Source organism: Condylura cristata, unplaced genomic scaffold (assembly GCF_000260355.1).
Source record: "Condylura cristata isolate star-nosed mole 26May11 unplaced genomic scaffold, ConCri1.0 scaffold00029, whole genome shotgun sequence".
NCBI lineage: Eukaryota > Metazoa > Chordata > Mammalia > Eulipotyphla > Talpidae > Condylura > Condylura cristata.
In genome coordinates, this window is record NW_004567130.1 from 12,510,792 (window position 1) to 12,537,851 (window position 27,060).

General features: G+C 40.6%; 2 protein-coding genes across 4 annotated transcripts in view; one reads left to right on the forward strand and one right to left on the reverse strand.

Annotated features, from left to right (window-relative positions):
- RNF10 (ring finger protein 10) overlaps positions 1–18,189 on the reverse strand; it is a 31,503-nt gene extending 13,314 nt beyond the window's left edge. For 2 of the 3 annotated variants that reach the window (XM_012731102.1, XM_012731101.1), the window contains exons 1-6: positions 17,555–18,149; positions 9,437–9,633; positions 3,495–3,694; positions 2,438–2,528; positions 1,502–1,686; positions 1,293–1,429 (exon numbers count right to left, since the gene is read on the reverse strand). In XM_012731102.1, coding sequence (XP_012586556.1) covers positions 1,293–1,429; positions 1,502–1,686; positions 2,438–2,528; positions 3,495–3,694; positions 9,437–9,633; positions 17,555–17,711 — 967 coding nt within the window. In that variant the 5' untranslated portion in view covers positions 17,712–18,149. Of the gene's footprint in view, positions 1–1,292; positions 1,430–1,501; positions 1,687–2,437; positions 2,529–3,494; positions 3,695–9,436; positions 9,634–17,554 lie in introns of all 3 variants that reach the window. The other variant, XM_004690977.2, reaches the window with a different exon arrangement.
- A 2,004-nt stretch (positions 18,190–20,193) lies between these two features.
- COQ5 (coenzyme Q5 homolog, methyltransferase (S. cerevisiae)) overlaps positions 20,194–27,060 on the forward strand; it is an 18,151-nt gene continuing 11,284 nt past the window's right edge. The window contains exons 1-3 of the mRNA XM_004690979.2: positions 20,194–20,429; positions 23,527–23,676; positions 26,286–26,507. Of these exons, the coding sequence (XP_004691036.1) occupies positions 20,228–20,429; positions 23,527–23,676; positions 26,286–26,507 (574 nt within the window). The 5' untranslated portion in view covers positions 20,194–20,227. The remainder of the gene's footprint in view (positions 20,430–23,526; positions 23,677–26,285; positions 26,508–27,060) is intronic.

The window sequence follows — 27,060 nt, forward strand, 5'->3', positions numbered from 1 at the left end:
TGACCTGCCCGCTGCTCCCCTCAACAGTGTACTTTGTCAATCTACCTGTTCTTCTCCCCAGTCTGACTCTGGTGAAGCCTCTCACCATGCCTGCACCTCTGGCCTGTACCCCAGATGTGTATGCATAAATAAACAAATCTTAAATAAAATAAATAAAAATTATTTCTTTATGATATTTAAATATAAGTTGTGGATCAGAGGTTGTACTTTCTAAAAATGCTACTAAATGGTACCCCAAAGGCTACACTGCTTTACATTCCCACAAAGAACAAAATTATCAATTTCCTCAATCCCTGTGAAAACCAGGGATTACTAATATCTTTTCTCCCTCTATAATCTAAAAGCCAAGAATATTGGTCTGTACTGACCTAATTTCCCATAAACTAAAATCTCCATAGGTATTTGAAGACTATTCTAATTTCCTTTATCCAGAAAATGCTTTGTAATTTGCTTATTAGCCCACTGTTTCAGTAGGTTATGAATGTAATTTATAAAACATCTGTATGTTTTAAACAATAATATTTCATTTCAAATGTGTAAAATTTTTCCCTAGTTTATTGATCAAATATTGACTTTGAGCAAACCTGTCAGTTTTCATCCTTATAAAATCAAATTTACTAATATTTTCATTTATAGCATTTCTATGGTTTCAGCCTGCTTCATAAAACTATCCACTCAAATTTGAGACTATAAAGGATTTATATTTTCTCTTAAATGTTTAAAGTTTTTGGCTGTCTATATTAGTTTTTCAATTCGTGTGGAAGTGATTTTCACATATGGTATGTAACAGAAAGCTAATTTTATTTTCCCCATTAGAGTTGGTTATTTCCATACTAACTACTGAGAAATCTCTTTTCCCTAGAGATAGACTGAAGTTCATGTCACTTTAATCGAATGCTCGTTTCCACATGGATACAGGGAATAACCCCCTTGTGCACGTCTCCCACTTATCACATGCTCTATATTCAAAGACCACCACTGTCTCTCTCATTAGACCACTGAGTTCTTGACAGCAGGTGCCAAGACTGATTTGACTGTGGAATTTCCAAAACCAAACACAATGACAGACACTATTCATTCATCTTAACAGGTTTTGTTTAATATAGCTAAGCCAAACTTCAAAGGGTAAACTACTCTATAAACTATGCCCTCACCTACTGGAATACTATGATTCATTTAGAATAGCTGGAACTGGCTCATCCCAAGGCGATCTCCTGATACTTAAAAGACACATTCAGTAGCCTTAAAGAGTGTGCCCAGAATTATTTGCCCCCCAAGTTTATGGAACTAACCTCCTAGATGTATGGGATGGTCTACATTCATCCATTTGGATTTGGGCAAGGCCACCAACACCCCTTTCTCCCTCTTCATCAGCTGCATCGTAATGGTATCACCAACAACATATTGACGTGACTCTGTGGCAACAACACTGTAACATGGACATTTAGATGTGGCAGATTGAGAAAACTAGGGTCACATCTAATAAACTTGTAACTCTTACCTCTTGAGATCCTTCTTATGCACAGAACTGTAACAGATGGGACATTTACTCCATGTCTTCTCACTTAGTGAAAGGTAGTGCAGGATGCATGCCCAACAGAAGATGTGTCCACAGCGAGTTATCTTGGCTGCAGTAGGTGGATATAGGCATATCGGGCAAGATGGCACTTCATGGCTACAAATACGCTGAAATAAAAGGCTGCTATAAGTTACACTGCTTTCAGAACTGACCAAGAACTCCGCTTCCCATTCTCATCCCTGTACATCTCTACTCAACACATCATTAAAACTGCTCAACAATGCAGATGCCTATGTATGATAGGATTTATGGTTAAGAAAACCAGAGTTATGGCAGTAATAGCAAAACCACAGATAGTGTATTTAGGGGATTACATATCAAAGGGGAGAAAAAATGACAGATATCAGTTTGGTTCCATTAAAAAAAAAAAAGGAATGTATATGTACATACATAAAAAAGGGGTTACCCTAGAAATACCTTTAGGATACCTAAGGGTTGTAACTTCAACAGGAAAGAAAAGCAGTAGTGGTTCTAACAAAGGTATAGCTCTGTGGTTATTCATCTACCACAAGGCTGAGGCCTAATCTGATAGATTGGTAACCAAATATTACCAAAGCAGCAACACCCACAGAATGAGCCCACCCTGGCTCAGGAAGGTCACCTGAGTCCCTCACATATTCCTCTGGTTACTTCCCAGAAGAGTGATGATAGTGAACAGCAATACAGTCAGAGCCCTCTACTCCCTGATCCTGCTGGCCAGTGGCAACTACAGAGTTCAGAAGAAACCAGGACTAATCTCTGGGAAAGGTTGAGAGTAAGGCCACGCAGAACAGGGTATAACAGTGACCACAGGCAATAGCTGCAGTGTCCCCACAGTTCCTTTGGTTCTCTCTCCACTAATAGCTATTAGCTACTCACCACTTGTTCCACAAAGTCCCAGTTGACTAAGGTATCCGGATCTGCAAAATGAGCTGTGTAGTCTTGGTCTTCAGATACCACAAACTGGCAACTAGTAAGAGAGAAGATGACAGGGAAAAGACATGCTGTCAGAATCCATCAATGAGCCCTCAGCAGAAATTCTCCATCTCTTAGAAATCAAATGTAGGCCTACTACCAGCCATGATTTGTAAAGCACTGAACAAGGACTTCAGTCTCAGTTCTGAGTCTTGGCTGAGGAGGGAACCCCAAGAAGGTAGGTACTGATAGAAGGGAACCTCTATCAGTGGGTAGGATTCCAAATCCATGAACTCTTATTTCTTCTGCTTCTCAGTCCAGTCAAGCTGCCTCCCTTCCAGTAAAATTAAACCATACTGTGGTTCCACACAACAGAAAGCCAGACTTCTTCCCTCAATCTCAGAAACCCCAGAACAGAGCTAGTCTTCAAAGCACTAAAAAGACTATTCTCATCAAAACATCTGAGTACCAGAATGGTTCCTTCAATCTAGGCCCAAAAGCAAAACTTACCTTGTGACTAATGCCACACAAAAGGAAACAAAAAAAATCAGTATTTGAACAAATATGTGTCGAGCATTTCAATCTGTCATTCAACTCTTCCTTAAGTAATTTCTCCCTCTTTTATAGAAAAGCTGAATCTCAGTGTTTAGCTAAATTACCCAATGTCAAAGATCAAAACAAGATTCAAATCTAGATCAAATCTCAAACACTTGTGCTATTTCAATATGGTACTAAAGCATTATGTTAGTGTTATTTCAATATTTTAGCGTTGTTTCAATATTTACTTAAGCATTACTTAATTTTAGTGTTATTTTAATATTTATTTAGGCATTATTTTCTTTTAAGCACCAAAAACATCCACTGGGGAAACAGGCTTTCAACACATGCCGAAAGCAAAAAGTGAGCAGATCAACTCCCTTTCTGCCCCTTCCCAAAAAAACAGTAGTCTTTTAAAGGAAACCTCTTCTCGGTCCAACTGAGAGGCTCAACTTCACTCTCTCCTAGGAGGAACAATACTCACTTGGCCTGTAAAAACAGTTCCTTGTTAAAAGGCTTCTGCCCCCACTTGTTCCTCTTCCCCCAGCTGCCATGTCCACTGCCTTCAAAGTGACCTGCCTGGCCACGGGGTTCAAAAGTGAAATTCAACAAGTGGTTTAAGTTGATCTTCTTAGGACCAGAGAACTGGGCAGGGCTAAACTCTGCCCGCTGAGCCTCTGCTACCTAGAGAAAACGAGAATGAATTACAGTATTTTAGATTAGGGTGACACTGATCTACAGCAGAAGTCAGCAAAAACCTTCCCTCCATAAGTCTCAGAATATTAATTAAATAAAATACAGGCTTAAAATCAACAATTGTCTGAGGAAGAAGTAATGGAAAAGTAACCCAAGATCTATCTACATGGGAGTGGAGAGATGTTAAGAACCTAACATACAATTACTTAAACTATTTAATCTGCCCTAAGTAGCAGATTAACAATTTAAATGACAAAATCTAGCATCAAATTCCTTACTCTCTTGAAGCAGGAAAATTTATCTACTGCATTCATTTAACAGGTCCATAAGACTCCTACACCTTCATTCCTGCAAGCTATTTGTACTGTCATCTGTTTCTGGGTAAGGGGATTCTGTGGAACTAAAGTCTGGAGGTGGTTTGCAAGCAGCTGCTAACCGCCATAGGTTTTTAGGATACTGCCAGAGACCTCCTGTCTAAGATATACACTGCTATTCATAGTTAATTAAAACTGACAAAATTAGAACATGTAGGCAGACTAAGTGGGCCCAGAAATAAAACCTATCAGTATATTCAGAAGCAGTTTAGAAAGCGGCACAAAACTACATGAGAAATAGCAAAACAGACAAATGGAAGAAATCATCTTGTGGTCTATTTCAGTCCTTGTTATATCCCCAAACTGTAGTATGGCTACCTACTGTAAGTTATTGCCACAGTCCAACTTAGGAGTTGTAAGCACCTTGCCACTTCACTAAATATTAGTGTAATAATCAGAATGCTTAGTGTAGAACACAGCTCATACATAGCTTTTCCACCATAACAAAACAATATTGGGGTAAACACACTTTTAGATCTTTGTGCAAGTACTGAGGCACCTTTCTTCTAAATATATAGTATACGACTAGTTTAAAGGAAATTCAAATTAAAGGCTCCTGCTGTTCAAATTCAGATTAATAAGCAGGACGCCCAAGAGTTCCAGGTCATCCCTCATCTCTCATTCCCTGGACTTTTACTTCCTTAAGGTTCTGCTATGTATTCATTAGTCTTCTATCCCCAAAGTACCAATAGACCAGCGCTCAGTCAACAAAATCCCCCATGTTGCCAATATTCTGTCTTCTCTGTTATCTGAGCCCAACGTCACTCCAACATTAGCTATCATTAATCCCTCTTGATTATCCTCCGAGAACTCTGTCCTCTCTGTTCCTTTATTTCCTCTCCTCTTACAAGCGTGCCTTCCACCCTAACTCAGCCAACCCATTTGTACGGGTATACCAAATACAGTTGTGATGTAATAACAAATATGCCCACTATGTAGTTAGTGTCACATAATGAAATAACATTTTAGATCTACTGGGTTAAATGCATTAAATTAACTATACCTGTTTCTTTTTTAAATGGGAACTAGAAAAACTTTAAATTCTTTTTGTGGTTTTGTGTTTCCACTGGACAACACCGCCCTACAATCTAGACATGATTTCAGTAACTGCACCTCTTGCCACCATTTTGATTTTTTAAGTACCCTGTATTCAAATGGCCAACTCACTCCTTTCCCAGCTTGTTCCCTTTGACAATGACTTCAGAAATTGTTCACACCCACTAGAGTCGCAAAAAAAGTGATCCAACGCCTTCAATTTTCTCTTTATTTGGCTTAGATTCCATGGTCCATTGCCTTCTCCTTGTGGGCCATCCTGGCAAGATCGTCCCCTGACTAATCTACACTTCTATCCATACCAGCACCAAAACAGTTAAAATATGGCTAAAACACAAAATCAAACCGACAAGTCTCACTAAAGTAGGTCTACACACTACTTGACAGTCATACTACAATTCTCTTATACCTAACTCCATTAATTCTCCCAATCACTCAGACAACCCCTTTATTCCTCAGGCCCCCAAACTTCTCTCAGCTCATCTTATAGATTTCACGGAAACAAGAACAATCAGAAAAGAACTCCCACACCCTCCACATTTTCTGACTTCCCTTTATTACTACAGACGAAGTGGCAGAGCTCCATCCGAGCCACGTCCTCCACTGGCGCCCTAGATCCCAATTCCTCAGGAACTGAAGACACTGTTCAATTCGCTCCTTCCTCCTCTATCACTTTTCCCTTTCCAAGACAATTTCGTTAACAAAGACATGCTATCATTTTTCATCTTTTTTTAAAAGATTGATTTATTTATGCATACAAGAACTGGGGTACAGGCCAGAGGTGAGTGGGTGAGGATTCACCAGAGACAGAGCCAGGAGCAGAACAGGAGGATTGACTGAAACACACTGCTGAGGGGAGCAGTGAGAGAGACAGGAGAGGTCTGCTGTGCTATGTGGGGTCCCCTCTCTGGCTGGGGATCAAACCTGTGCTGCAGTGGCTGCTGATAGCTTCTTAATGCTGAGCTTTATCCGGCTGCACCACCACGGAGGGCCCTAATTTTTCATCTAAAACTCTCTTGACCTTATTCCCCTTAAGCCACTGCCTGACTTCTATTCTCCCCTTTAAAGTAAACCCACTAGAAGACACTGTACATACTTGCTGTTTCTTTTTCCTATCCTATTCTCTCTGAATCTATTCCAGTCAGATTTCTGTCACTTTACTAAATCAGCTCAAATAAGTCAACATATTTTCAAATATGTTTACCTAACGGCAAACTTTCATTTCTGACTTTACTCAGCCTACGAGCAGCACATACTACACAGCTTTCAACAATCTTCCTCCTTCAGTAACCTTCCTGCTATCTCTTTTGCTAGTTCCTTATCATGCTGACTTGGGGCTCAGGGTGATTCCACTTTTGCAACATCATTCCTTAATGATCTATGTTCTGTAGCTGATCTATGTTCTGTAGCTGCAAACACTAGCTTCATGCAGAGGACTGTCTAGCTTCAGTCCCTCCTAGAACTCCAAACCTAGAGATGGCCTGTCTCTAGTTAAGAGACCCAACAAGCAAGACACAAATAAGAGTGTTCCAATATGGGCCTCCCCGGTGGTACACGGGTTAGTCTCAATGTTATCCAGCTATCACCGCCACTATGGAATGAGCTCGATCCCTGACCAGGATGCTATCCACATGGTGCAGCAGACCTTTCCTGTCTCGCCCACTGCTCCCCTCGGCAGTGTATTTCAGTAGATCCACCTGTTCTGCTTCCCACTCTCTCTGGTGAATCCCCTCACTCCTTGCACCTGAGGTCTATACCCCAGCTCTTGTAATGCATGCCTGGTGGCACGACAGGTTAAAACACAGCACATGAAACTAGCCACAGCTGCTTCATTATGAGTTCAATCCCCAGCCAGGGAGGTGACCCACATGGCTCAGCAGACCTCTCCTATCTCGCCCACTGCTCTCCTCAGCAGTGTACTTCAATCACTTGGTCTCTGGTGAATCTTCTCACTGCCTCTGCATCTCTGGCCCACACCCCAGTTCTGTATGCATAAATAAATAAATCCTAACAAAATTTAAAATAAATAGGGCCCTCCCAGGTGGTGCAACGGGTTAAAGCACAGTACCATGGAACTATCAGCAGCCACTGTAGCACGGAGCTGACCCACATGGCACAGCAGACCTCTCCCGACCTGCCCGCTGCTCTCCTCAGCAGTATACTTCAGTCCATCTGCCTGTTCCGCTTCCCACTCTGTCTGCAGTATACTTCAGTCCATCTGCCTGTTCTGCTTCCCACTCTGTCTCTGGTGAATCCTCTTACCCACTCACCTCTGGCCTGTACCCTGGTTCTTGTATGCAAAAATAAATCTTTTAAATAACTAAAATCTTAAAGTTCCAAAATGAAACTGTTGGTCTCAATGCCCTTTCCTTCCCTCTACCACCTTCCAAATCGTGTCCTCTTTAAAATCTTCACCATTTCAGCAAGTGGTATTATGAACTGGCCTCATGCCCAAAATACGTCATCCCTGTACCTGCTCAGACCCCACAGTTAATACAGTAGAAAATACTGTTGGCTCTACCTTCAGCTATTCACCCAAATCTGACTGTCTTTCCTCACTGTCACTTGATTTCAAAGCTCACATCGCTCTCCATCAGAGTATCTTAACAGCATCCTAGCTACTTCTCAGCTTCCATTCTTCCCTCTAAAACTCCAAGTCAGGTTACCTTACTTCTCTTTATAAACCCCCAAATGGTTTCCCTTCTTTCTGAACAAAACCAAATTCTTTCAAGGCCCCACATCATCTGACTTGTCTTTCCATGTTGTTTGTGTTTACTTTCTACTTCTTTCTCACCAATGGTAGCTTACTTGCTTTACCTCAAATGTACCAAAAACTTTACCACCTATGGTCACTTACACTTATTATTCCTTCTGACACGCATCCTCAAAATTGTATGGTGTGTTCCCTTGCCTCATTCAGGTCTCTACTCAAAATTCACCCCTCAGAACATTTCCTTAGTCACCTTCTAAAACTGTACACCTTGTTACTCCACACATTTATCTCCTCTGTCTACATTTTAAAAATTCAATAAATATTTACCATTAGAGGGCCTCCCTGGTGGCCAAGGTAAGCACTATATTATCAGCGGCCACTACAACACAAGTTTGATCCCAGGCCAGGGAGGTAACCCACACAGTGCAGCAGACCTCTCCTGTCTCACCCACTGCCCCCCTCAGCAGTTTGTTTCAGTAGATCTGCCTGTTCTATCTCTGGTGAAGCCTCTCATGCCCCCTCCTCCCTGCACCTCTGGCCTACACCCCAGCTCTTGTATGCATAAAGTAAATCTTCAAAAACAAAAATATTTACCATTGGATTTACTAAGTAATGGTTTGTTTATTGTCCCTCTCCCCTCAAACTAAAATATAAGCTACTAAAGAACAAAGATGAAATTCCAAAATCCTAAGTGGTATTTAGTGCATGGTAGACAGAGTAAAATGTTTTGTGAATGAATGGATTATTCCATAAATATATCCATTAAATCTATCTCTGGGGCCCCTCCCTGGTGGCACAGCAGGTTAGAGCACAACACTAAGAAGCTAAAGCCACGTGACCATGAGTTCAATCCCCGCCCCGGAGGTGACCCACATGGTGAGGCAGACCTCTCCTGACCTGCCAGCTGCTCCTTCAGCAGTGTACTTCGTCAATCTGCCTGTTCTGCTCCCTGCTCTCTCTCTGGTGAATCCTCTCACCGCCCCTGCACCTCTGGCCTGTACCCCAGTTCCGTATGCACAAATAAGTAAATCTAAAAAAAAAAAAACTATCTCTGTATTAGTTACACAGTATGAAACATTCAAATAGCAGGACAATTTAACCAGTCCCTTATTGATAGCATTTAAGTTGTTTCTAAATTTTTGTAACTACAAACAATGCTGCAAGAGTATGGTACAGGAGTCTTTATGGACTAATGGAAGGATATCTAAGGAACTCCTAAGATCAGAATACCTGGGACTAAAGATACAACATTTGTTAGATTCTATATATGGGGTAAATGTCATGCATTAATGTCATTTATTATCAAAAGATTCCCAAGGGTACCATAATGCAAGAGTGATAAAAATAAACACCCCAAATTTGCTATGATCACTCATAGCAAGATTATGATGTCTTTTTTCCTCCAAGGAAATTTTCATAACCTTCAAGAAAAGAAAGGAAGCAAAGTTTTAAACTCAGTTAAACATCAACTATTCAAGACTGCTCTGGTTAATGACTTTCTTCCCTCCCCCCAGCTACTGATAAACCAGTTAAGGAGAGAATCAGACTTCATTATTTCTTAGGGAATAAAGACATTCTTACATTCCATACCTCATCTCGTCTTCCACCATTAAAAGAAGAGCTAAAGAGTTTGCTGCTGCCGCCGCCCCTTTGAGGAGGCATCTTATTAAAAGTTTTGCTTTTCTGTGAATTGGAGCGACGGGACTGGTTGCTAAAATTTTCATTTTTGGGGTAGGTAGGTTCACGTTTGCGATTACACCGCTTGGATCCACTTGAGTTCTTTCCATCTGAAAGGAAAAGCAAAAGAATCAGCTAAGAAGAGACACATATACCTGGCCAGCTGCTCACCACTCTACTTTCCCACCCCGCCCCCAAAATGTGCTTAAACAAGGGTAAATAGGTTCTATCACCATCTCCATTAAAAAAAAAAAATCAAAGTTTGGGGCAAGATATCTTATAAAGTATGGCAGTTTGGTTAAGGATGAAGCCTAAAGGGCCTCTCCCTCAGGACAAATACATTACAAATCAAGCCACACAGATTCTCTATTCACAACATCTTCCATTTCTATAGATTACCTACTGCTCTTGTAAAAGTCGATTCAGGTAAAGTGACAGAGGAAACAGCCTATAGGTTTCTCTCACTATCCAAAAGTAAAATATTCCTGTTTGGTATGATTTGGAGGTTGGTTGTATTTTGGCTCTGGGAACACTACAGCCATTAATTTATAGGAAAAAATTTTTTTAGTATACCCAGAGCCAAATAACCATCTTCCAAATCATACAAAATAGAAAATTCTACTTTCAAACAACAGGGAAAACATATATGGGAAAAGTGTTTCCTATGGAGGCGGGACAGAAACCTTCTTTAAATTCTATAGCACAGTAGATCCAATACAGTAATAGTTTAAACTAGGTCCTAGTAGACTATGTTTTCAAAATGCATAAAAGCAACAGAATCCTTAGACATGTAAGCAGGTAAAACTGAGCTTAAGTTGAAGAGTTATTAAGTTGTACAAAGATTGAGCTCTAAGAGCATTATTAAGTCAGCATGAGTATTCATGGGGGAAAAAATACTTTATTAGAAGATACAAAAATTCTGAAATGCAGAATTTAAATTTACCAGGACTTATAGGACATCAAACTATAGTGTTTACTTTTACTCTACACTTACACACTTGCTACACATCACAGACACACAAGATACACTGTCCTCTACCTATTAACCTATGAATATCTTTATGCATCCCTTATCTTCCAGGCTATGATAAATGGCTGTACTATAGTCCACTCATAATGTAACATAAACAATCCCCTATTTACTAAATACTTAGGTGATTCCTAACTTCTTTGTTGGTTTAATAGTTTTAGATGACTCTATACAGAGCCCCATGTATATGATTATGTCAAACTGAAGTATAATTAAGCAAATCAAGTGTGATCATTAAAGATTTTTTAATCTTTCTAGAATCTTTATACCAATTTATTTACATTCTAACACCGTAAGAGTGTCTAGTTATCACTTCTTTAATAATACTGAGTTGAACAAACTTTGCTAAATTAAAAAGATCAAAACAATATCCTGTTTTAGGCTTTAACTTCTTTTTACTAGCAACAACTACCTTCTCAGTCTGCTTACTATTTGTATTTTATTTTTAAAAACCTGGTTTTATTTTGCCCTATTTTTTTACTAGGGAACTAATTTTGTCCCCAAGTGAACAAAAGAACCCTGACCAGACACACTTAACATGTGCCAAAGTTTATCAGCCTTAAATTTTTAACTTTCAAACTTTGGGAAAGCGAAATAAAAACTATCTGAGAATTATACACAAGTGAAAGAAACCTCCCCCACCCCCGAAATTAAGTCTTTTTAAGCAAAAGATTACTTTTTGTCTTTTCTTTGCTCACTCCAGGTTGTCTTATTTCAATATGGAAATCTGCATACTAATGGCTTTAAAAGCAAAAACTTAGAATTGAAGTTAGTGAACTTTAATGGAGAAATCCATTCAGAGGATTTAAAGGTGTGGTAGTGATTTATAAATGTCAACAGGATTTAGCATGAGCCTCAGAACTAGTTTCCTCCTACATACAGTTTAATTTTGTTTGTTTAAATTATATAATGGAAACATATCTGGAAAGGCAAAACAGCAAGCTATTACCTTTAGAAAATGGAGCTGTTCACTTTTACAAATAGAGAATCAGAATCACCCCAGCACCCAGGAAATCACTCAAATGAATTTTTTAGTGATTTGTGTGCTCAGGCTTTCCTTTCTAAAATTTTAAATACACAAAAATAGTTGTTCTGTATATTTACTATAGGTAATTTTTTTAAACTGTACCTAGAAAAAATTATTTCTAGACAAATAAGATGAACTGCTTATTTTACAGCAGGTCAAATAAATACAAGGTGAGGCAAATCTTTGGAAAAAAGGAAAGGTGAGCTGATAAACCAGAGTCCAAATTTTAAAAGCACCTACCTCACACCCAGTTTGTCAACAACATGGAGGATAAGTGAGAGGTGCCATCCTCTTCAAACCTGACAAACCACTATGGGAGAGTCTAAGCTGACAGTGCTAAGAAATGGCTGCAATGTAAACAGAACAGATGGGTCCTAAAAATATAGCCAGACTAGATTTACTCCTCTGGTTGCCTTTAGGTTCCAGATAGGGAAAGTGACTAAGTTTAATCAGAAGTTAGAATTTAAGAACTAGACTTATACCTAATGATTTCAGTTAGCAACACTGTCAGATATGGTACCAATGGTTTAACTTCATATTTTATACAAATCGCACCTCATCCTCTATCATGGAATTTCAACTAAATAGAAATTTTAAAGGAATACAGAAGTCCAGATAACTTCATCAAGAGAATAGGTCTCAATGAAAGATAAGTATAAATACAAAACACATTTTCACCAAAACTTATAATCCAAGACTATTTCAGATGATCTTGCATTTCCCTGACTATTGCTTTCAAACCAAGCTCCTAATGGTTTGAGTAAAATTAGGTGAAAGTAAGTTTTATACAGGTTCAAGAAAGGAAGTTGGAATTTATCAGCAGGGTTGCTTTTATTTCTTCACGTATTACCACAATGGTAAGGAAACAGTTTCATAATACTTACTGGACAGTTCTCTGATGGACAATGAACTCACTTCTAAAACAGATTACAATGGACCATATACGGAGTCACAATATTAGCTGCTAAAATCGACTCTCATCTTGTATTCCACTTACAGAAGGGTATGAGGTCAGGAGTGTAAAGTCAGAGTTTAGTGCTTATCTCTAGACTGAGGCCAACAGGCAGCAAAAGATTGAAAAGTACATTCAGGCCTGGGACCTAGAGATAAAGTTCATACTAATATATTTTAAATGTTTTATAAACAACTTGCCAGGACATACATGTGAATAACATGGTAAAATGTTGTGGTTTTTTTCTCTGACAGGAGATGACAGCAATGAGATGATCCACTTTAGATTTCAGAAAATAGACAAAGTCAAGTCCCTGTTAGAAATACTGCTGAAAGTATTGAATTTCAGAGTGGTAGTTCTCAATCCTGGCTGCACAAAAGAATCACTTAAAGAAAATCTGAAACTGAATGCCATGGCTAAAGGCTGAACTCTACCTAAAGAACTACTCTGATTTTTCTAGGGAACTCATACAATCCTATTTTTCAGAAAAAAATTCTTGAGGAGATTCTGATACACAGCCAGAGCTGAGAGCTGCCAAGAACTACCACTGTTAAGTCACATTTCCAAAATGGGCAAAACCATTAGTTAAATGGCTCAAATCCAGAACTCACAATCCCAGAATCAACAATTGAAGAGACTTGAAAACTTAGTCCACCATCTCAGTTGTTTCACAACTCCCTAATAGAAGTCTCTGCCAAATAACAGGAAACCTCTCTTAGTCTCATATCCCCATTAAAGACCATAAAATTTTCAATTAAATAATTTGGCATTACCAACACTTCTAGCTCTAGTTCTAACAGGTGGCACAATCTAGAGGTCAGAATACCGGCCAGGAAGTTCAGCTGCTGATTCATGCTGTAATCACAAGCAAGTTGCTTACCCATCGTCCAGAGTGGTTGACAAGCACCTCCGGAGGGGCAACATATGGCCTTACTACAGAATCAACTGACAACAAACTGAATCCAGCTGAAATTAGTATTTCTGGATGAAAGGAAGAAAAAGGTGGTGTCAGGAATGATGAATGTGCCAGTGTATTTACATTAAGTGTTTTTATAAATATTCCTAGGACTGCTTAAGAATTCATTTGGACAAATCAACACCGCTAAGCTTTTTTGTCTGTAATTTAATTCCAGTCCTTTACCCTCCCTCCTCACCGGGTCATGAAGACTAAGAAAAGGTCTACAAAATGCCTATTACAATGGCTGGCACAGTTGCTGTTATTTGAAAGTCTATTATTAATAAATCCAAATAATTCCTGTCAAACGCACCAACTAGGCTTCCAACAATGCCATAAAAACCAAGGACAACAGGCTCTGAAATTCTTGTAATTTCTGTAAGTGGTTCTTATTGAAGGTCTCAAGGCACCTCAATTTTCAAGGCCATCAAAAGCTCTGGGTCCATTTACAGCTCAGGATCATTCTTCACAAGAGATTACCACTAGTAACCTGGCTTCTGGTCCAGAATAACAAGAGAAGTGTTAAGACAGTACTTCCTATCATCAACCCAAAATAACTGCTTCATAGTGTTTGACCTTCCCTTAATCTCCATGACAGTACAATCCCCAACCCAGGGGGGTGGGGCAAGAATGAGGTTCTAGGCCAAGGTCCATAAACCACCTAGTCTCTTTCCCCTCTTTTTTATTTACTTTGCTCTTTCTAAACTACTTTCCCCAAGCTCTAACTCACCAAGCTATATACAAACTTCACTGGGATATATATTCCTGGGATATATCTGTTCTATGTTCTTAGAGCTACATCTTAGCCCTACTGGAACAAAGCTGTATGAATATAACCAAAAAAGAGTGGTATGTGGATATTTGAAACATTAGCCAAAGGCAAAGAAATTGGTATGCCACTATGGCCAGAAAGATGGAAATCCCAGTAGTCAAATTTACCTACTTCCTGTGTGCATGAAGGACCATAAGCCAGTTGAAGGAACTAAGATTCAAGTATATTAATCCTGTAGCTAGGAAGCAAGTGTCCATTTATGCCATACGTTGTTCAAAGAACAGAAATCAGAAGGTATTTCCCCCCCAACACATGAAGTAGAGAAAGGAGGAAAAAATTCAATATCCAAAAATTAGCCACTTTCCTGTTCTTGTTACTTTGACAACCGCAAGAGAAGTTATGGCTTTCCACTTTATCCTTCCTTCAGCAAATTCTTCTGAAACTCAAGAGGCCCTTTCAACAGTTTCCAGCACAATCAAGTATATCAAGTATTTAGTTCTTTTTAAATACTACAAAACCTTTTGATGGAATTGACATGCATTTTGTTAGAGCAAAGCAAGAGGTCCTGAATGGTACCTGTCAAAGCAGCACTGCTGTAACTTTCTTAGGTAGCATTTGCTGTCCTTCAGTTCAATCTTTAAAATTAACCAATATCAGAGTTCCCTAAGCCATTTTTAATCTTCTCCATTTTTTTTTATCTTGTTCTTAATTGCAAGCAGTGAATATGGTTTGATGAAAATGAATGCTACCAGAGGGCATACTTGTCCATTAAAATAACTAGCAAAGGGCCTCCCTGGTAGTGCAAGGGGGTACATTGAGGCACTATGAAGATATTAGCAGCAGCCACTGCAGCATGAGTTCAATCACCGCCAGGGAGGTAACCCACATGAGTTCCATCACTCACCAGGGAGCTGACCCACATGGTGCGACAGACTTTGCCTGTCTCACTCCTGCTCCCCTCAGCAGTGTATTTCAGTAGAGCGGCCTGTCCCCACTGTCTCTAGTGAGTCCTCTCATCCCCTGCACCTCTGGCCTATACCCCATCTCTTATGTGCATAAATAAACCTTAAAAACAAAAAACAATAAACAGGGAAAAGTTCTCTACATGGGTTTTTATTTACTTTTGCAGAAGCTTTCAATTGACAACATGTTTGTGAGTTTTGTATTTTTTTAAAAGATTTATTCATTTATTCATACAGAACTGGGGTACAGGCCAGAGATGTGGAGGGTGAGAGGATTCACCAGAGACAGAGTGGGGAGCAGCAGGCGTGTCAGGAGAGGTCTGCCACGCCATGTGGATCTCCGCCATGTGGATCTCCTCGGGCAAGCAGGGATCGACCCCATGAGGAAGTGGCTTAAGCTTCTTAGTGCAGTGCTTTAACCCGCTGCACCACCAGAGAGGGCCCATTTGTGTAGTTTTTTTTTTTTTTAACAGTATTTTACTGTTTTTAAAAGAGAAAAATTGAAATAGCTATTTAAAAAAAAAGCAGAAGTGGCTAATATGAATCCCACAATTAGTATTTATTCTATACAAATTTATCTGAAATGTTAACACTGACAAATACTGGCTTTAGTTAAGCTACAACAGACTAGATCATCCTGTTCAGTAATCTCAGTTCAACTAATCAACAGATTCATAATCAGACAAAATATGCATAAAATGTCTTAAATACCTCAGTCTTTTGTTTGGGTTGTTGCAAACTTTCATCTATAGTCTCATCAAAAATTAAAATAAAAGGCATTACTGCAGCTGACTCACAAATGAATAGTTAGTGGCATATAGGAGTCTCAGGAAAAAACTAATTGAAAATTCAGAGACTGGAGAACCAATCCTTAACTTTATACCTTGATTCATAGTGAATCATAGTACAAAACAAGTTATTTATCTATAGTAAGAAATATTCAGATCATGCTAAACTAGTCCCAAGAGCTGATCAAGAGGACTGACCAGCCTTTATCTCCAGGTGGATCCAAGATAAAAGGCACACATATGCACAACCCCAAAATTAGTCTACAAACTCCTGCCTGAGTATTCATACTAGGCCTTAATAAAAGCACTCTTATTATCAAGACAAAAGGTTTCCACCCGAGTTCCATAAGCAATATCTGTGAGTCCTCGGCACAAGAGGTAAACAAGTTTGCTACATCTGCCACATAAACTCTGAACTCAAGTCAGCTTTCTAATTGTTTTTTTCCATTTATTTTTAGGTCAGGCTTACAATTTTTTAATCTTCAAATTCTTGAAAGTTTTAAACAATTGAAACCTCCACATGTGAGAAGTCCAAATGTCTCCCTCTCTACCTCACAATCCCACTTCCACCAAAAACATTTTCCTATTTCCGCTACCATAATCACAACAGGAAAGAGGGCAGACATTCACTAGTGCACAGGCTTGGAAGGCTGCGCACTTTCAACTCCAGACTGCCAATTCCCAACCTCCTGGCTTCTAACCTCGTTCTTTCTGGAGGCGTGAACAATTCCACCCAGTTGGACTGGTTAGTCCCAGGGAAAGGGGAGAGAAAGGTGAAAGCCTAACCTAGCACAAGCACATGGTGAACACTTCAAATAAATGGTAGCTATTACCAAACACGACTGTCACAATTTGAGGCAAGACACATAAAAAATACAATCTGCCCTAACACAGGAAAACAGCCATGTGCAAACCCTTGGTGCAGTATCAGGTACCCTCCTGAGCTCTTAGTTCACTTGTTTTCTAAGTTCATGTCAATTTTATTATCTCCACCTTTACAGGTAAGGAAACTCACACACTCAGGTCTGGCGAATTTAAAACACTCAATCTTAACCACCACACCACAATGAACAAAGCCATAAAGGAAGCGTCTTCAACAGCAGGATGAGATTTCAATCTGTAAAGTCGTCGGGGCCGTCCCTCCCGTTTAAACTTCTACCCTATCCAGTGCTAATTCAACATGAAAGGGTGGAACAACTCAGTAGTCTCGGGAGTGTGGACGGATGCGTTAGGCAACCAGATCTTATGGTTTGCTGTGAGACACCTAACTGGGTGACCTTACCTTTTCTGAACCCCAGTTTCCTCCACCGCAAAATGGAAACAAAAATAGCACCGACTTGACCGAGCGGTTCGGAGGACTAACGCGAGTCACGTAACCCACGCCGAAGAATGCTCATTAGTGCTCACTGTAAATAATGGGGGCCGCGGAAAGGGGAAGACGGAGCGATCTTGCAGCCGGCACAGCTTTGTCCCCGACTGACCCGGCAGAGAGCTGTAGGCCGGCCACCTCCGCCCTCCCGCCCGGCCGTGGGTGCCCTCCCTTACCGCTCTTGGGTTTAGACTCGCCGGCCGGCCCCGCCGAGGCGGAGCGGGGCGGCTGTTGCCCTTTGCTGCTGCCCGAAGAGGCGGAGGAGCTGCTGGAGCCGCTGTTCTTGTCCATGTCGGAGGCGGTGGCGGCGGCGCTGGGAGAGCTCAGCGGCATCAACGGGGGCCTCGGCGGCGGCGGCGGTCGGAGCGGAGCGGGCGCGGCGGGGACCCAGGCTCATGGCGTTCGGGGCCGGCGGGGGTCGGCGGCGGCAGCGGTTCTCGGCCTTCATGGCGACATTTTTCCTTGTTTCTTCCTCAGCTTCTCAAACTAGTAGGAGAAGCGGCGGGCGGGGCTGTGGAGCCCAGCGGCGGCGGCGACGGAGGAGGAGGAGAAGGCCGGGGCTCGGAGGTCCGGGCCGGGCCTGGCGGGGCGGAGGCTGCGGGGAAGGGAAGGCCAGGGAGGGTGCGCGAGCCCCGCCGGCCGGCCGGACACGCTCTCCCGCCGCGGGGCAGGGGAGAGGGCTGGCTGTCTTGGTGTCGGGGACCGGTGTCGCCGACACAGCAACCGACACTCGCCTCTGGGCCGAGGCCGAGCTGCTCCGGGAATGGCGACGAGTCGCCAAACAGCATCTCGAAGAACCCGGATGAAGTATATATAGTGGAGAAGTTTGAGCGATGCACGCTGGGAAATGTAGTTTCTGTGTACATCCGGGCCCAGTGGCCTTTTTTTTTTTTTTCTTTTTCCTTAACCAGTGCGAGGATGTGCACTCTGCTGAGACTTGTAATCCTGGTTTTCGTCTTAGTATGTGTGTAGAATAATATATCTAGTACTAATGCATCCAAACATTACTACGCCTGTGGAATTTATTAACTCATTGTTTAAGTATGATTCTTATTCTCTCAAAGCTAGGAACAAATATTTCTTGGCAGACTAAACTTAGAAACCTATTGTAGGCCAGGCATTGTGCTGAGCACAGGAATGCCAAAATACATTAAGGTTGAGGTCTTTACTATACTCATAATTTCCTAAGTTAGTTGGACAAATAAGAAACTACAAAGGAAGAACATAAGGACAATAATAAAGTTAACAGAAAGTACCGACCAGAGCAGAGGCTCCAAGAGGCATTGGGAGGGGAGGGGTCAAGAAGGGCTTCCCAGAGGTGGTATCACTAAAGCTGAGCATAGAAGGGTGGTTGAAATTTCAGCAGTCATAAAAGAACAAATAAATAGATGCAAAATTCTAGAATTCCTCTAATTGGGCCTTTTGCTCCTTATCTTTGCATGTAATATAAAATATTAATAAGTACATAGCAATCAGTTTACTTAAATTAACAGTTTAAACTGGGATAAAGAAAGCTATATACTAATTTCATGTTTTAAAATATCCTTAAAATGTCCTCCACCAACCCTGTCTTGCTTCAACTTTTAACTATTTTCAGTATGACCCCTAGTCATACTGAAGTGAGAGAACAGCAACACAAGATTGGTCTGAAAACTTAATTTGATGTTTAACAGGAATAGCCCCAAATCCTGAGGCCTATTGTTATGTATGACTAAATGTGGAGATGTACTAAAATTCCTTGATGAATTTCTATTTTCTTTAACAAAGCTGTAAGAGCTCTAATTGCATGGACAAATCATTCCCTCCTTGTATTACTATTAAAATAAAAGAGAGGGCCTCTTTGTTGAAGCAAGAGGTTAAGTTTCAGCACTATGAAGTTTTCACCAGCCACTGGAGCAAGAATTCCATCCCTGGTCAGGGAGCTGACCCACAAGGCACTCAGCAGAACTTTCCTGTCTCACCAGCTGCTCCCGTCAGCAATGGATTTCAGTACATCTGTTTTGCCCCCAACTCTGTCTCTGATGAATCCTCTCTCACACACACACCCCACCTCTGGCCTACACCCCAGTTCTAGTATGCATAAATAAATCTTTAACAAAAAAAGAGAGAGACTCAAAGCAGAAGAATAAAGAAACTTAAGTAAAGCTCACTACTTTCATCCTCTTTTGCAAGTCATCTAAATGACCCTTCCAGTTAAAAAAAGAACAGGAAAAGCTGGGGGTGAAATAAAACATCCCGACAATGCCTGTTGCATCTAGAAAGCAGGAAGTGATGAGTAGTGATTGGTTTAGACTTGCTAAATGGACACCAGAGATTTCCTTCCCGTTTACAAACGTCCTAGGTTGACAAGCTAGAACAACCACATAACAGCTTATATTTATCTTTCAAGGCAGTCCTAAGTGTTTGTCAAGAGGGTTCTGTGTACTCCTTGGTTGGTTCAGATTCCCAATACTATTACTAGATTCAAAGGATCTGCACTTAAGAGAAACGGGTGATTCTTTCACACACCCAAGTTTGAAAATACAAATTCTGTAACCTGGCTTCTTAACCACACCGTGCCTCAATTTCCTCCTTCAACACCAAAAACAATAGCCTGCAAAAATTCGGTATCTTGCAGAAATCACAGGCATGGCCTCTGAGAGGTGATTTGGGGACTCCTTCTAAAATCCCCTCACCATCAATTTGGTAAGAGAGAAAAGGGATTTCGGGGACTCAAAGTCTACGTAGCCTTCGGAGTCTAGATGTCGTTTCAGGACGATTTTGGCAAATACTGTCTCTGGCCGGCCGCCGTCGGCCGCCTAATGATGCAACGTGACGTAACGTCTGACCGCTGTCATCCTGTTGCCAAGATGGCGGCCTCCAGGAGCTATGCTCTGTGGCTGTCCTGCGGCCGCGGGTGGTCGCGGGCGAGGAGGCGCTACCCGCTCCCTGGGCTTCGTAGCTCCTGGCCCGGGGACCCACTGGGTGTGCGGTTCATGTCCCAAGAGAAGCAGGCAACGGAAACGCACTTCGGTTTTGAGACTGTATCGGAGGAGGAGAAGGGAAGCAAAGGTGAAAGGGGCTAAGGGATGGATGGACGGATCTGATCGTCAGCGATCTAGTTTCTTCTGCCCAACTAAGTGTTGACTTAGGTCCTGTTAACTACGAAGCTGTAGCCTGTGCAGTGCGCACCTCCAAGGAACACCCCCAGTCTGATCCCGCAAAGCTTAAATGCCTCGTCTTTTTAAGCAGGGTAATTACCATCAAGCGCCATTGTGAACAATTTAAAGGTCTTGCTTTACCTTTTCCATCCCCCGCCCCGTCCTCCCCAATATCATGTTGAAATGAGAGAATAGCTGTATAATGTTGGGCATTGGTAGTGTGCCAGGCACCGCGCAGACATTAATTTACAATTCACATTTCAGCTTTCTGATAGTGAGTAGTAGTATGTCTATATCACACATGAAGAAATAGGGATTTAGTGGTTAGGTAAGAACTTGATCTGCTTAACACAGCTAGTAAGTGGATGAACCACATACTGGAATAAAGTAAGTATTCCAGCCTACTTTAATCTGCCTCGGAACTCATTGTTTTGATATTTTGCTAAAAGGATATGCCATTTTTATAGAAAGGGAGCAGAGGGTGTGTCAGGAGAGGTCTGCCACTCCATGGGGGTCACCTCCCTGGTCTGGGATGGAATCCTACTGTGGTGCCTTCCATAGCTTCATAGTGCTGCGCTTTAACCATTTCGCCACCGGGAGGGCCCGTTTCGTTTATTTCTTTATCCTTAGTTCCTGGTGCACGTTAGATGCTTGATAATTATTTATAGGTTAAAATAAATAGAGCCAAGTAAATGATAGTAAACATTTATTGAGAGTCTGAAGACTTCTTAGAGCCATTAATTTTTACAAATACAACCCAATGAGGTAGAAACTATTAACCCAGCTTTATACATGAAGAAACTTTTCAAACAGATATGTAAGACACTTGCTCTGGATCATGCTAACAAGTGGCAGAGCTGAGATTAGAATCCATTGAGTTGCTTCCAAAATAATAATAGTGCCTAATTCCTGTATTGTGCTTTACAATGTCTACACTATTTCACATAACAAGCAGGGTAGGAGTCACTACTGAACCACTTCCAGGTTGGGATGGAAAACTAAAGGACAGATAAGGCCTCTCTGGTGGCCTAAGAGTTAAGTCTCAGCACTGTCACCACTAAGGCTCTGTTATATCCCAGGTCAGGCCAGGGAGCTGATCCACATATGGCGCAGCAGAACTCTCCTGCATCTCTTGCTTGCACCCTAGTTCTTCAATGCCAAAATAAATAAATCTTTAAAAAAACAAAGGCAGGCAGTTTTCCCTGTTAGTTATATATGTAAAGGGAAATGAAAGTTGAAAAGGGTAGTAAGGCTAATATTTATTTACACATTATCTAATATTAATTACACATTAGATGTAATTTTAACTTAAGTTATATTATTAAAATTTTTAATGTTTTTTTAAATTCAAATAGAAAATAAGAAACATGGAGAGCTAAGTTGTCTTATCCCTTTGTTAAAAATTTAGCTAGAGTAATATGAAGAATACTTGCTCCCTTCCAGTCATTTAATTTACATTAGGGAATGGACATCTTTATGTCTTGGCAAATTGCCCTATTCCTTTCTAAGTTTCAATTAGCTTCTACAATTGTATTCTTGTAATGTCATGCAATATCTCCAGGAATTTCTTTAGTGAAAAGTTTTGGCTGATTTCATTTTCTCTGGAACATTGTAACATTCTCATCACAAACACATTCTCATTCATGTCTATAGTTCATCTTCACAAAGTTCTTTTGGCTGCACAGCTAAAGTCTCTCAAGTGGCAGCAATATAAACATTACCACAGTCAGCCGTTTCTCCCATAACTCCACTGACATTCTGTTCAAATTTCACTTCCAGTATTCTCATTTTTCCTACCTCTGCTGCACTTACATTTTTATTCACCTGTTTCCTCTTTCAATTATCCAGTTTTGTAAAATGATGCATAGGTTTACAGTGGAGAGATAAGGACATAACACAACTGCATGATTTGCTCTCTTCTAAGCTGAATAACTTATGTATAGTGACCAGCTATCTCTCCTGTGAAGAAGTGAAATGATTGGTTACTGTTCATGGTGCCTATCTGTTATTTGTGTAGTGACTTGTGGACTGAAGATCTGTTAGCATAGTTTATACTTTATTCAATTTCTCAGTTAATATACCATTGTATTTGAATGATGTTGCTAGAGGACTGGTGTTACCTAACTAAACCACAGTAACTGAAATCATACACATCGGAATCCTGCACCGCTAGGGGTATTTGCATTTGGATTGGGCTTTCATGTTCCTTGATACCCAAAAGACATCAAAAGAAAAGACTGAGATTGGTGATCCCGGGGTTAAGAATAGCCACTCAAGATTGAGTTAGAGGATGGGCTCTAGAGCCTGCTAATTTACAAAAGATGGTAATATTTTGGGTCATTGCAGCACAATTCATCAAAAGAATTCAAAGCATCTCCTGTTTTTTTACCTAATTCAGCCTTATCCAAGGCAGCAGGAGGATGGCACTGATATTCCCATTTTATGGGCAGAGAAACTAAAATACAAAAAAGCGAAATGTCTTAGGTAGTGAATCCTTCTCTCTCTAGCTAGTCCAGATTCCCCATTCTGCCTCGATCCCATAGAGGAGATTCATGGGGACTATCTATGGTATAATTTGGCCTGATTCACATCTTGTCAATCATCTGTCCACCAAACTGTACCTGAGATTTTTCTCAGTGAAAAACTGAGCTGAGGCTTCCCATCCACTAGTCACATGTCTTTCTAGTGGATTCTATTCTTTTATTGTAATGACATTAGAAAAATTCTGCTCCATCACTCTTCTAAGAAACAAACCTATTTAAGTATGCCTATAGCATTATAACAAGGTAGGGACCCTAGAAAAAGGCTACTAAGACAATAGAAAAGAGGGTTTCTTATGGGGAGTAATTTAAAAGAAGTAATATTAAGGTGTAGATTTGGGTATCAAACATTCTATTTTAGTTTTGCTTTGCAAAGACAGGCAATTTCAAGGGTGGATGAGCTTCCTTTCATTGAACACAGTTCCAAGTTAACTTTGCTAATACGTGTATTGTACATCTCCCTGTCAGTCTATCAGGTGTTTGAAAGTGTGGCCAAGAAATATGATGTGATGAATGATATGATGAGTCTTGGTATCCATCGTGTCTGGAAGGATTTGCTGCTGTGGAAGATGCACCCACTACCTGGGACCCAGCTGCTCGATGTTGCTGGAGGCACAGGTAATGTGCAGTTTGGTATCTGCCTTTCCCGGAAGTGAGTGTTTCACTGAAATGAGCTAGCTCATTTAGCATTTGGTGCAAGCTGGCTATGGAACATCAGTGCGCTACTGAGAAACTCTCTTTCCTTTTTAAATGAATATCAATCCAAAACACAGAATATCTGCTTTGTGCCCGTGTACTGGGTTACTCCACTGAGATTTTTCTCAGTGAAAAACTGAGCTGAGGTTTCCCATCCACTCGTCACATGGCTTTCTAGTGGATTCTGTTGTCTTTTATTGTAATGACATTAGAGAAATTCTGCCCATCACTCTTCTTCTGTTTTACCTTCTGTTAACCTTGAGCCCTTTCCCTCTTTGTAGCCAGCCTTTCCTGCCTCATCTGATGTGATAACATCTCACATATCAAAAGCTAAATTGTTTATCCATGACCCTCTGTTACTCTGTGCATACCAAGCATATTGGAGAAAAGTGTCATAGGATTCTAAAGACATCTTGGTGATAATTACATGGTTAATGTGTGTGTTAAATTACATTAGAATAATGTGTAATATAAGTTAATAGTGTGATAATCTATACCAGTAGAATAATGTACAGGAATAAATTACAGTAAGATAATCATATTTGAAGCATGTTTATGTGTGACTTTTTGTAAACAAGATTTATTGTTATTTATTTATGAATATAAGAAATGGGGACTAGGCCAGAATTGCAGTGGGTGAGAGGATTCACCAGAGACGGAGTGGGGAACAGAACAAGTAGATCTACTGATATTGCTGAGGTGAGCAGCAGGCAAGACAAGAGAGGTCTGCTGTGCCATGTGGGTCAGCTCCCTAGACAGGGGTCAAACTTATGCCACAGTGGCCGGCGATAGTTGAATAGCACTGTGACTTCAATCCCTGCGCTACCAAGGAGGCCCCTTATGTGTGACTTTTTGGTGTGATCCACTCTTCAAATGGAACTTAGAGGACAGTAAGACACCTTGCCGAGAAGAGGAAAATTTAGTAGAATCTGTCAAAATCAAGACTATATAATTTAGAATCCTACAATTCCAATTCTAAATAGTTAGTCTAAAAAAAAAATTAATCAAAGATACAGTTACAAATATGGTCATGTTCTTTTCTATGAAAAGAATAATGGGCCTTCTTGCTGGTGTAGGGGTTAAGTCATAGTACTATTACTGTAATGGTCTGAGTTCCGCCCCAGCCAGGGAGCTGATCCACATATGGTGCAACAGACCTCTCCTGTCTCTCCCACTGCCCCCCTCAACAGTGTACTTCATTGATCTACCTGTTCTGCTCCCTGCTCTGTCTCTGGTGAGTCCTCTCACCACCTCTGGCCTGTATCCCAGTTCTGTATTCATAAATAAATAATCGTAAAAAAAAACAAACATAGAAATATGGCTGATGGACTCCCAGTAGAATGGAGAGATTCAGGGAAATGTAAGGATATGTGTTATGCAAATACTTTAAAAAAAACAAGACAAGGAAGTAAATAGCATAATAAGAAAAGAAATGTGATCCTCAAAAGCACTGGCTTTACCTAAACAATAATGTAACAATTGCCTGGTCACAATAATATAAACATTTTTCATTTTCAGCTTTTAGATTCAAACCATCATTGAAACCCTGAAGATTTAACAATAGCTATAGAACAGACAAAATGTCATCAGTCTTGACAGAGTAAAGTACATATGATGAAAGGTTGAAGGGAGTCAAGAGATACTGTCTGTAGTTGAAATACAGTATCAATTAGTTTATTACTCTAAGTTACAGAGGGTCCATGAGGAACTATGAAAAGTGATATGAGTATGTTGAAAAAATAGAGGCTGACAGAGTTGGGGGCAGGATGTCATAAATTTGGTAAGTAAAGAACTATCTGCAACCAACAGAAGAGACAGACAAGAGCTGGAAAAGATAGCATGGGAGAACTGAACTAAGAGAAGGAAGTGGGGGTATTGTTGCTTATAATTCTACCCGTAAACTACTGTCACAAACTTTATTAGAAAAGACCAGAGAACTGCATATTAAGCTCTTAACATTTCATATAACTGGAGAAGGGTATACAGGGAAAACTGACCTTTGTGTTCTAACATGTGTTAGTCTTCTTTGGTAATAATGTATTCAGGCATTGCTTATATGTTTTTTTATGAAGGTTTTTTAAAGTGTCTCAGAAGCTAAAATAATTGCTTTTTTAAAAAGATTTATTTATTTATGCATACAGAACTGGGGTACAAGCCAGAGGTGCAGGGGCGGTGAGAGGGTTCACCAGAGACAGAGCAGGGAGCAGAACAGGCAGATCGATGAATTATATTGCAGCAGGTAGGTCAGGAGAGGTCTGCTGCACCATATGGATCACCTCTGGGGTGGGGATCAAACTCATGCTGAAGTGGCTTTAGCTTCTTAGTGCTGTGCTTTAACATGCTGTGCCACCAGGGAGGACCCTAAAATAACTGCTTTTATAAAGAAAAAAAGTTCCTGTTGAGCTAAGTAGGAATTTCAATTTTTGTACACACTCAATTACTATAGTTTTGTTGTGCCCTTTGTGTTTAGGAAATGCTAGGGTTTTGTTTGTGTTTGTGTTTGCATCTTTCCTCCTGTTGGCTTCCCACAGGTGACATTGCATTCCGGTTCCTTAATTATGTTCAGGCCCAGCATCAGGAAAAGCAGAAGAGACAGCTAAAGACCCAACAAAATTTATCATGGGAAGAAATTGCCAAAAAGTACCAGAAGGAGGAGGATTCCTTAGGTGGTTCCCATGTCATGATCTGTGACATAAACAAGGAAATGCTAAAGATTGGAAAACAGAAAGCCTGTGCTCAAGGATACAAAACTGGTAAGTTCTGTAGACAGAGGAAATGTTTACTATGCTTATGAAATAAGGTGGAATATATAAAATGCATTACTTTCCAGCTTTCAAAACCTCACGTCAGCAGAAGTTAAGAGTAATTTGTGGAGTCCACAAATTGTGTATTGTTATGTATATTATCAGATTATCAGTCCTATGTGACAGATGAAAACCAAACCCAAAGAGATTAAATATCTTACTCAAATAACACCCCTTTTATTTCTTACATCATTATTCATTTTTGTACAATATTTGACTTCTTCCCTCAGTGTTCTCCCACCACCATATCACCCACGAACCATCACCATAATCCCTTGTGCTCTTCCATTCCCTTTTTTCCCCCTATCCCCTCCCTCCCCTGCTGGATGCCTCAGATCTATGGTCAGTTTGAAAATGACTTTTTCCTGCCCTTTGTTGGGTTTCCCCTTGTTCCACCCAGAGGTGATACCATCTGATACTTCTCTTTTACCATCTGACTTGCTTCACTTAGCATAAACCCTTCCAGCTCCTTCCATATTGCAGCAATTGGCATGAGTTTAAC